We start from the raw sequence: 11,815 nt of genomic DNA, 5'->3' as shown, positions 1-11,815 counted from the left end.
GCATTGCCAATTACGCTAGCCAGTTGGTAGATTCCATTCGACTTGTCATATTCCTGTAAGCAGCATCACAATTAAAAGAACGTTAAAAGATGCTACTACTACGTACTATTTACACTAGAACAGTACTAAATAAGATTGGACTAAGTCTAAACAAATGTCACAACAAAAAGTTGGTTACAAAACAGATAATTCCTTCAGTAAATTTGCTACAAACCCAAACACTACATAAAGGAGGACATCAATTGCACTCAAAAACCAAGCACCAACTTTCCTTTACTCCTTTTTAGCTAAAAAACTGTCTAAGAAAGCATGAAGATGAAGAAGAGTGCAGCTGTTTTTATTCTTTTTCCGCTATGCTTGTTGGCCATGGTACAATCTGAATATTCGCCGGTGTACATAGGATCTCAAGAAGGGTTGAAAGAAGCAGATAAGATATCGTCATTGCCAGGCCAACCCCAAGTTAATTTTGATCAGTTTTCTGGCTATGTTACCATTGATCCCTCAGCTGGTCGAGCGTTGTTTTATTATTTTGCAGAATCTGAAGATCCTTCAAACAAGCCCCTTGTACTCTGGATAAATGGAGGTTAGTAATTTCTTGCTATATGTATATAAAAAGTAATATTTGACCCCTATACATCACATGATTTCTCGCGAAGGGTGTTCAACTAACCACTCTTCGGCCTACATACAGAGGCGGATGGACCATTATAATTTGGGGTTCAATTGAACCCCAAACTTTCGATGTGGTATACAAATTTATATGTAAAAATTTACTAAATTTACAATAAATAGTATATATGAACCCATAACTTTAGAAATATAATGGTTAAATGCTAAAAAATTTAAAGGGTTGAACCCCAAGAGTTTAAATCCTAGATCTGCCTTTGCCTACATAGCTATGTTCATGCTTGCGACACTTAGCTTTATTGATAAAACAAACAGATATATAGTACAATAGTATATCTTTTGTATTAATGTCTAGGTTGGTTCTCATTATCTTACACCATTCATGTGCTGAAGCGACAGGTCCAACTTGCTCCTCTTTAGGGATTGAGGCATTCAAAGAGATAGGTCCGTTCAGAGTCAATAGAGGTGGTAAAACTGTTGCGCAAAATGAATTCGCATGGAACAACTGTAGGAAACCCTACAACTAGAAATTTTTCATCCATTTACGTTAACGCGGTTCACTGTATAATCATTTTATAAATGTTGTTAACAATGCAGTGGCGAACATTCTATTCCTGGAATCCCTGGTTGGCATTGGATTTTCTTACTCTTAACACATCATCCAATGATGTTATTAGAGATAAAGAGGTGGCATTAGACACCTATGCTTTCTTGGTTAATTGGTTGGAAAGATTTCCAGATTATAAAACCAGAGACATGTTCCTAGCTGGTGAAAGTTATGCTGGCCATTATGTGCCTCAACTTGCTCAGTTAATCCTCAACAACAACAAAATCACTAACCAGACGATTATCAACTTAGCAGGAATTGCTGTAAGATTGCTCAAATTACTTAACATAACACTTGCAACTATAAATATTGTTTTAATCCGATTGTACATCTTGACAGATTGGGAATCCAAACATCGACTACGAAACAAGACTATATGGTTTATATGATTATCTTTGGCAACATGCTCTTATATCAGATGAAATTCATGAGGGAATTGTTCTCAATTGCAACTTTTCTTCGGTGGATACTGTAACAGAAGACTGTAAAACAGTTACTAATGTAAAACAGTTACTAACCACGCAAAGGAGGCTCGTGGCAATACCGACTAATATGACCTTTATGCTCCTTTATGTACTTCATTCTCATCTTCACCATCGGTACTAGCTAGCTATTTCCTTAATCAAACTTTGATCCTTGCCCTACCTTTTGTTTTTCATAAACTGGTGACAAATATAATGTCAATTTTGCATGTGAAACAGACACAGGATTTCAATCCATGTGCTGATCAGGATGTACTCGTTTACCTGAACACTCCACAAGTCCAAGAATCACTTCATGCAAATGTAACTGCATCAATTAAAAGAACATGGGTGTTTTGCAAGTAATTAACTAACATTATTTTCTTGCACAAATTTCTTTTAGATTTTAGTGATAAGGAACTTAATTCCCACACCTGCGCCCTGCCATATTAATTGACTTTGGGATATTTTTATGTTTCGTTTCTGCAGCTTGAGCTTAGAGTTTGACCAATTTTCAGTACTAACAGTATTGCCTATCATTCAAGAGCTGATGACTACCAATATCAGTGCTTGGATCTTTTAGGTAACATATTACATAAAACTTCAGCTATATGAAAAAATGCTACTTGAAACTAATTCCCCAAACTAACATGGACATTTAATTTCTGTCCACACAGTGGAGACACAGGCGGTGTGATACCTGTAAGGCTGTAACATCAGTTAAATATGCTATAAATCAACTTGGTCCACTCACCGTAAAGACTCCATGGTATCCTTGGTATTCCCAAAGCGAGGTAAACAAATTACATAGGACATTTTTTATTCTTTGCTTATTTTTTTAAGGCATAATACGTAAACAGACACTCAAAACTTGGCCTCAGCTAGCAAGTAAGCACTCCAACTTTGGGAGTGCACATATAGACACCTCAGCTTGTCCCCGCTGTGCCTCATGGACACCTGATGCTGACGTGGCACATAAATTTTAGAAGGGTCTAGATCATCATTTTGTAAGTTGGAGTGTTCAACCAACACAGTGGAAACGATTTAAGGTGTCTAGATGTGCAGTCTCAGAGTTTGAGTGTTTAGTAGCCAGCTGATGTCAAGTTTGAGAGTCTGTTTATGTATTATGCCTTTTTTAACTGATCTGATATACAAACATATAAATTGACAAGTTTAATATATTTCACAGGTTGGCGGTTATGTGGTTGAATATGAAAACTGATTTTCTTGACAGTAACAGGAGCAGGATATTTTGTTCCATATTATCAGCCCGCTCGTGCAGCTACCCTTTTCACTGCCTTCATTGAAGGAAAACTTCCTCCTCCTCAGCAGAAAAATTAAGTCGTAAAACCGCCATCTAGAATGAAGCTTAAGAATTTCCCCTATATAACTAAGGGAGGAATTTCCTAATATTTTATGTAATGTTTAGAGCACATTGGTCGCTCTTCATGTTAAAAATTTATCCAATCAAACTTTGAAGCAGATGATGACTACTACATGATATTGATACCATATTTGTATGTGCATTAAGAATTCAATAACACCTTGTATTGATAAACACTTATCCACACCTAACATTTACATTGAACTATGCTAATTTATCATGCTTAAATGAGAGATTAATAAAAGAAAGGTGTATTGGTTAATTAGGATTTAGTAATAATTAGCCGAAAATTAAGCCAAAGAAAAGGACAGAACTTTGCAAGTAAATATTCACCTTCATTATATCATCTTTTACGCAGAGACCGCCCACGATGGTTGTCGTACCCCTCAAACAACGGCAATGTATACATCGATCCAAGATGACTATCATACCTTCCCAACCAGCTAAGCTATGATGTACTACTAGAATAGGAACTCACGAGACTAGCCATCTTCTCGACCAATTAGGCCAATCACAAACATTATCCGAAATGCGTTTTCAAATCTGTTTCAACCTGATAAGTCCATGGCCTTAAACCCGAAATCATTCAATAAGTCAAAATAGCACACTAAAGTGCCATTCGTCGTCCAGCCCAACATACACTTATTATATAGTTAAAAAAGGTACAACTTCCCTATCCTCTTTATCTCCTTAGCTACTGTATCTAAAGATATATATATAATTAGATTTAATAAATTTCCTCTAAATGTTATTAATTAGATATTCTCACATCCCTTAGAATTTTGGCAGCATCCTCTGGGAAAACAGGATTTATGTAACATCCCGTAGCTATCTCGAATCCACCAACTCCACTCAAGTGGGGAGCTATTTGTATAAACCAGTGTGTGGAAGGTGCATATGAGGGGTCATCTTGAAATGGGGAGGTATGAATCAGGAGGTTGAATGGTGGATTGTTCAACTGCAAAGACATCTTCAAAAGCATGAGTTTCAACAACCCTCCAAGATCAATTGCCTGCATATTTGAATGGCAAAACATTAGACAGGTTTTTCAACTACGTGGTTGAGGAAGAGAAACAATGTTAAGGTTGTAATTTCACATAATTTTCTCATGAAACCAAACTAAGGACAAGAAAAGCATCCATTACCTTCTCACGATCTATTTCATGAAAATGAGAAGAGTGATCACGAGGAATTATCCAAATCTCAAAAGCAAAAGTTGCAGCAAAGGGAACCAGCGATATGAAATGAGCTGATTCATCAATTAATAACTCATTTGGTCGAATATCACACAGGCTGCATTTCCCAGTCTGCTTGTAGTATTCCGTCATACTGTCAAGACGGGCAGAAACTGTTGGAGGAACAATGGGAAGAGCAATTATCTGGCTGTGAGAATGGCTCATCGAAGCACCAGCAGAGGCTCCATGGTTTTTGAACACCTTTAAAAGCCAATGAGTAAATCAATATTATACTCAACAAGAAAGAGCAAAAAACAATACATGCTGTTTCACGCTGCAGATTCTTTACACATATAATAAAAAATAATATAAAAGGCATTAGATCAGATACGGAACAGCCATTAAATCTCCATTGTGTCCTCATTCATCTCCTAGTTTCATGACAATTAATCAGTTATCTTACATAGATTTAGGATGACTAGCAGTTTATCAATAAATAACTACCTTCGGAGTGCATATTTTAGAGTATTCGGTGAACAGGAATCAAGAACGCTAGGTGATTTCTTCTCATCTATCCTAGCCTTGGTGGACAGAGTTAATACCTCTTGTTGGTGGGAGGTGGCAACTATCTTGTGGCATTAGTCGAGGTGCATGCAAGCTGGCCTTGACACCGTGGTGTTCAAGAAAGAAGAAGTTGTAGTAATTCATAGGTAGTTACTGTATACTTTCCATGCGAGTCTTAAAAATTTCATAGACTGTCAGTCCCTTGAGGCATATCATTACGGTTAACTGTTTTTAAATAGGTATTTAGGTGAGTAGCTTTGGAGGTAGATTATGCTAATCTGCGTAGGAGCTTGTAACATAACTCTCCATCCATTTTAACATGAACTGGCTAATGGGCATGGTAGATTATTTTGAGTTTGTATTTTTAGTGACAGGAGAAAAGAAGGTAGCATTTGGATAAAGTTTGTTTGATAGGGTAGATAGCTATATATCACATTTGACTGTCAATTTGAACCATTTAATGAAAGAACACTTGAAACTTTTTTTTTTTTTTTTTTGACAATAGAAAGAACACTTGAAACTTGTAAATGGTGTAGCATATTTTTGGTATCAAGTTGAACATCCAAACTAGAATCTATTTTTGAAAACTTGAAATGTTCTCTTTGTTAGCTGCTCATTGTTATTACGCACTTGATTTCTGTTCGCCGAATGCTCTAAAATATGCACAAAAACACGTCCTCATAATTGTCCAGTGTTTTAGCAAGTCAGTTTGGTTAAAGAGCTAGAAAAGACATGGCACACTTGCAGCTTACCGAGGACATGACCCTAGATAGGAGCAGAGGCGAATCCAGGATGAGTTCACCTTAGAAATTCTTCAAAAAAAAAAAAAAAGATGCAAAAGTGCATTTAGTAGGGTTCGATCCCACAACCTTAAGGGATTAAACCCAACACTTAACCAACGCTCCACTCGGTCTAGTTTGACCATGTGGTCCTTCAGTTAATATTAGATATATTTTAAGGATTATATACATAATATACCGAGTTTAGTCGGGTGACCATGGGTTCACGTGACCCATTTTTTATACATTAGATTAGCCCTTGGATAAAGGTTAGTAGGTAGTCGAACGCTAAGAACCTCGAAATTTCTTATAATTCCAACACTTCCAAGCACAACTATTTTTTCTATTACCTGCACTATTCATATCAATAATTTATCTATGAAAATACAATGGTCGATAAATAGAAAGAAATCATAAATGGAAAAAAAATGTTGCCAGAATACTCCATAAAGAAGCCAGATTCTTTTACCCACAACGTCTCAAAAATGGCGATGCCCTACCATTAATGTTTACTCCATATTTCAGTAGTAAACAAAAAGCAGAACACTTCCAAATCAATGGAAATGAACCCATTAATCACCAAAAAGACTAGGACCAACAACAACAACAACAACAAGCCCAGTATAATCCCACCATGTGGGGTCTGGGGAGGGTAGAGCGTACGCAGACCTAACCCCCACCTTGAAAGGTAGGGCGGCTGTTTCCGAAAGACCCTCGGCTCAACAGAGGAGAAGAGAGGAAGACAAGAGGAAAACAAGACAAAAGGTCGATAGTGGCCAAGCATATCGAAAACAATATGATAACACGAATACCAAAAGCGAGAAAGTCATGGTAGAACAGTCCGGGAAGAAAGAAGCATTGAATACTAAAGATAAATAAAATAATCAAAGTTCAACGTCCAACAAATATAAGCAAAGCAATCAAATGCATAAACCAAAAGGCAATAAACAAATGAGCAAAACCGCAACTACTATGGTGAAAGTGGTACGCCACCTAGCCTTCTATCCTAATCTGAGTCCTCCACAACCTCCTATCTAAGGTCATGTCCTCGGTGAGCTGAAACTGTGCCATATCCTGTCTAATCACCTCTCCCAATACTTCTTCGGCCTCCCTTTACCTCTCTTGAAACCATTCATAGCCAACCTCTCACACCTCCGCACTAGAGCATCTGTGTCTCTCCTCTTCACGCCCAAACCATCTCAGGGGCCCTCGCTTCCCGCATCTTGTCCTCCACCGATGCCACTCCCACCTTGTCTCGATATCTTCATTCCTAATTTTATCCCTCCCAGCGTGTCCACACATCCACCGCGACGCGCATTTTCGCGACTTTCATCTTCCGAACGTGACATTTTTGACTGGCCAACACTCCGCTCCGTACAATAAAGTCGGTCTAACCACCACTTTGTAGAACTTGCCTTTAAGTTTTGGAGGCACTTTCTTATCACACAGCACTCCGGAGGCGAGTCTCCATTTCATCCACCCTGCACCAATACGATGTGAAACATCGTCGTCGATATCCCCATCTCCCTGTATAATAGACCCAAGATACTTGAAACTTCCTTTCTTTTGAATGGCATGGGTACCAAGCCTCACTTCCTCATCATCCTCACGCGGTACGCCACTGAACCTGCACTCCACGTATTCTGTCTTGGTCCTACTCAATTTAAATCCTTTAGACTCCAACGTCCGTCTCCACTCTCCGCCTTATCGTTAACTCCGTCGCGAGTCTCGTCAATCGTGACTATGTCATCCGCGAACAACATACACCAAGGCACCTCGCCTTGTATTTGTCGCGTCAATTCATCCATCACCAAGGCGAATAGAAAACCAAGCAAGAGCCGATCCCCTCGACGCAACCCCATCGAACAAGAAGGCTCCGAGTCTCCTCCTACCGTCCTTACCCCGGTCTTAGCTCCATCATACATGTCCTTTATCGCTCTAATGTACACCATAAGTACACCTTTAGCCTCCAAGCATCTCCATGTGACTCTCTCGGCACCTTGTCGTAGGCTTTTCTAGGTCAACGAATACCACGCGCAAGTCCCTCTTCCGCTCCCTATATCGCTCCACCAATCTCCTTACAATACGAACGGCTTCGTAGTCGAGCTTCGCCCCGCTACGAATCCAAACTCGGTTCTCTCGAAATAGACACACCTCTCCTCACCCTCATTTCCACCACCCTTTCCCACACTTTTAAATAGGTGACTTCTTTTGCCTGATACCTCTATAGTTGTCGCCTTTCGAATGTCTCTCCTTTGTTCTTGTACACGGAATCATCGTACTCCATCTCCATTCTTTCGATCTTCGCCGTTTTGAAAATGACATTAAACAATCCAAATACCCACTCCAAGCCTACCCCGCCTCGCATTCTTCCAAAATTCTCCAGAATCTCGTCGGTCCGCCGCTCTTCCCCGCGCATCCTACGAACGCCCTCCCTTAACCTCCTCAACCTTTATACTCCTACATAACCAAAGTCGCGACGCCTATCGCAGTGCTCCAAGTCTCCCAACACAATGTCTCTCTCGTCCGCTCCTTCGTTCAAGAGTTCTTGAAAGTATGACCGCCATCTCTCGTCTAACGCGGGCTTCCCGTACCAACACTTGGCCATCCTCGTCCTCGATACACTTCACTTGATCCAAGTCGCGTGCCTTCCTCTCTCTCGCCTCGCGAGCTTAAATAGCTTCTTATCCCCACCTCTCCGTCCTCCGGTTCCGCATAAAGCGTTCAAAGGCCGCCGTTTTAGCCGCCGACACCGCTAACTTCGCCTCCTTTCTCGCCATCTTATACTTTTCCCCGTTCGTCCGCTTCTCTTCATCATCCTCGCTATCTACCGCCTTCATATACGCTCGTTTCTTTGCTTCTACCTTCCTCGACTTCTCCATTCCACCACCAATCCCCGCGGCAGGCGCCACCACGGCGCCCCCGCGAGACCCCCAATACCTCTCTACCGCTTTTTCCCGAACGCAACTCGGCCGTCCTATCCCACATATTGCTCGCATCCCCCCCCACTATCCCACGCTCCCATAGCCATCAACTTCTCTCCCATCTCTGTGGCACTGGGGACGGAGTCAAACTCCCCACCTAATCCTCATTTGGCCATCCACAACCTTCTTCTTCTTCTTCCTTCTTATCGCCAAATCCATCGCCAATACTTATGTTGGGTCGTAAGATTCTCACTCAGCATGACTCAGCCTTACAGCAGCCTTTATCATCTTTTCTAAGAAGTTGAAGGTCTATTTCCGCGCCGCAGCCGACCGAGCTACGAAGTGTTACCAAGTCCCGTCCCCGAAGCCAAATCCTCCACGCACCTCGTCATAACCCCTCGAAATGCACCCAACGTGCCCATCGAAATCTCCTCCTATGAATAACTTCTCGCAAGTCAGTATACTTACCACCACTTCGTCCAAGTCCTCCTAAAAGCGCCTTTTTACCTCCTCGTCTAAACCCACTCGGCGCGTAGCACTAATAATGTTCTGGCGAACCCTCCAACGACTAACTTAATCGCCATCATCCTGCGTTGATCCTCCTAACCTCTACCACCTGATCTCTAAGCTCACTATCTACTAAGATCCCTACCCCATTCCTATACCTTGATTTGCCCGAGAACCAAAGCTTGTACCCGTCCACATCCTTCGCTTTAGGTCCTACCCATTTAGTCTCTTGGACACAAGCTATATTAATCCTCCTCTTTTTAAGAATCTTAACTAACTCTATGGTCTTTCTCGATAAAGTCCCAATATTCCAAGACCCTTTATCTTTAAAGATTTCTTTTCACTACAACCAAAGAATTCACATTGCGGTAGACCTTCAAAGCACTGTCAACACATTTCCAAACAAATATTAACCAACTTCTAATTTTGACATGCAATTTTCTACAACAGTTTTCTGAAATAATATTTTTAGTTTCTAACAATCACGGTACTGTAGTCTGTATGTAGGGCAGCTTATCAAGCGGATCGGTTGGATATTTGCGCTTCACGGTTCGATTTATCGGTTACCGGTTTTTAAATGTACTAATTCACTAGCCAACTGTTAAGATATCGGTTGGTTTGGTATCGATTTAGTGGTTATCGATTAAATTACTACAACAACAACAACAACAACAACAACAACAACCCAGTGAAATCCCACAACGTGAGGTCTGGGGAGGGTAGAGTGTACGCAGACCTGACTCCTACCAAGGTAGGACGGCTGTTTCCGTATCGATTAAATTACTAATGAAGAAATAAATTTGAAATGAAAAGATACATAGTTTTCTGCAATTACAAAGCACACCAGATATATGCCATTTAATTGTTCATTTGGTGTATTTTAAACTAGAAATGAAGCTCTCAATCTCAAGTCTCAACCAGAAACTAGAATTCAACAAAAAGTCTACAATACAACTGATAATATAATCATATAGCTGAAGTCTGAAACATAGGTTAGATATGCAAATATAATAATCTTTAGCGGGCTAACGGTCTGTCCTATAAGAAAATTGAGTAATCCGCCCCCTGAGCAATAAGTCGTTAACTACAAAATATAATCCGTTGACCAATCATTAATCGATAATCCGATACCAATAAACCAATTAGCCAATTTTGCAGTTGGGTTATAATTTTGAACAGCTCTAACTGTATGTACTACTTTTATGTAGTTTTTAATGCATTTATTTAAATTCATACAAAAACAAAGAATGAATACACCATATCACCTAAAAAGAATAGACAAATTGATGTTACCTGAACATACTTAATAGAGTCAAAATCCCTTAGCTGTTCAATCCTCTTCTTAGAAGCTAATAAAACCTCTCCAACTTGAACCGGTTCAAGATCACTCAAATTCACATGATGAACCGGGGATTCAATAACCACATCATGAAACCCGAATCCACTAACTGCCACGTCACCTTGACCCGAAACCCGATTATTTTCAAAACCCAATTCTCTACTTACTGCCGGATACAGATTTTGTATAACTCTAATTTTCCAATCATTAGTGGAATTTGCGGGTACACGGAATATCTCTGGTGCACATTCGTGTTCGTGTCCAGCGCAAAATGGGCATGAGGTTTGGTTGTTAGGGTTTGGGTTTGATTTGGCTTTGAAGTCAGATGGACGGCGTGATCTTGCCGGTGAAAATATGACCCACTTGTTGTTGATTTTGTCTTTTCGGAGTTCGGGGCTCCGTTTTGATAGTTCTGCATCAGCCATTTGGGGGTTGGATTTGGGGTTTAGGGGGCACTAATTTGGTGCTCACTCCATTTCAATGGCTCCTTCAGAATATGCCACCTCATCAAAACAATTGTTCCAAAATAAGTATTTCTTCCGTGTAAAAAGATTGCCTTAATTTGATTTAACACGAAATTTAAGAAATAAAGAAAGACCTTTTGAAATGTGTGGCCCAAAAAAAATCTCAAATATTTGTGTGCCTGTAAATCATCACATAAAGTTAAATTGTTTCAAAATATAAAAATATGTCAAACTTTTTGAAACAAACTAATTGTTACTCCTCGGACATTTCGCGTTGTGGTGCTGTGAATAGACTAACGCAAGTCTAAGGTGAACATGAAGTCCATAAGACCTTAAGTAGGGTATTTGGTAGCTTTAAAGTGTATACGACAAGATTTTAAAGTTATATGAATCGGAGAAACTAAGTTCGCCTAAGGAAGTGAAATATAAGTTGTGTTCGGGAAGGTTTCGTAACAACCGAACTAATGGTTATGTAGTAATGTCTTGAGGAGAAGTTATAGAGCTCCTTAGAGGGCTAATGAGGTGTTATACGAGTGCTAAGAAGGTTCCATAAGGATTTGAGACTAAGCGAATCGATGAGAGCAACTTCAGAAAGAAGGGGAGTTATACGACCACTTATACGGTCCGTATAATGGTCCGTATAACAGTTACAGTGAAGGGTCATCACTAGTGACATTATACGGTCACTTATACGGTCCGTATAAGGGTCCGTATAACAGTCACAGAAAGGGGCGATTGTTGGTGCAATTCTACAGTCACTTATACGGACCGTATAAAATTATACGGACCGTATAAGTGTCCGTATAAATCATGACGGGTCAGATTTTCAATTTATATATATGAGACCAAGCTCTTATTTTTCATTTCTCCCCTTCTCCATACCTCTTGAGAGCTCTAGAATATTCCACCTACCATATCAACAGAAATTCAAGGGAAATCAAAGGTTAAACACCAAGACCCAAGAAAATCAAGTGTAGATAAGAT

General features: G+C 40.0%; 1 protein-coding gene and 1 pseudogene across 1 annotated transcript; one reads left to right on the top strand and one right to left on the bottom strand.

Moving 5' to 3' along the window:
• Positions 1-87: 87 nt before the first annotated feature.
• LOC132051012 (serine carboxypeptidase 1-like) lies at positions 88-2,047 on the top strand (annotated as a pseudogene).
• Positions 2,048-3,369: 1,322 nt separating this feature from the next.
• On the bottom strand, positions 3,370-10,874 carry LOC132049992 (ADP-glucose phosphorylase). The gene is made up of 3 exons (XM_059440989.1): positions 10,322-10,874; positions 4,225-4,515; positions 3,370-4,091 (listed from the first exon to the last, which is right to left on the bottom strand). Exons 1-3 carry the CDS (start codon positions 10,790-10,792, stop codon positions 3,831-3,833), a joined length of 1,023 nt encoding a protein of 340 aa, XP_059296972.1. The 5' UTR covers positions 10,793-10,874; the 3' UTR covers positions 3,370-3,830.
• Positions 10,875-11,815: the final 941 nt, after the last annotated feature.

This window comes from Lycium ferocissimum, chromosome 3 (genome assembly GCF_029784015.1).
Source record: "Lycium ferocissimum isolate CSIRO_LF1 chromosome 3, AGI_CSIRO_Lferr_CH_V1, whole genome shotgun sequence".
Classification (NCBI taxonomy): domain Eukaryota; kingdom Viridiplantae; phylum Streptophyta; class Magnoliopsida; order Solanales; family Solanaceae; genus Lycium; species Lycium ferocissimum.
The sequence above is the reverse complement of the archived record's forward strand: the minus strand, read 5'-3'. Positions and strand labels throughout refer to the sequence as shown.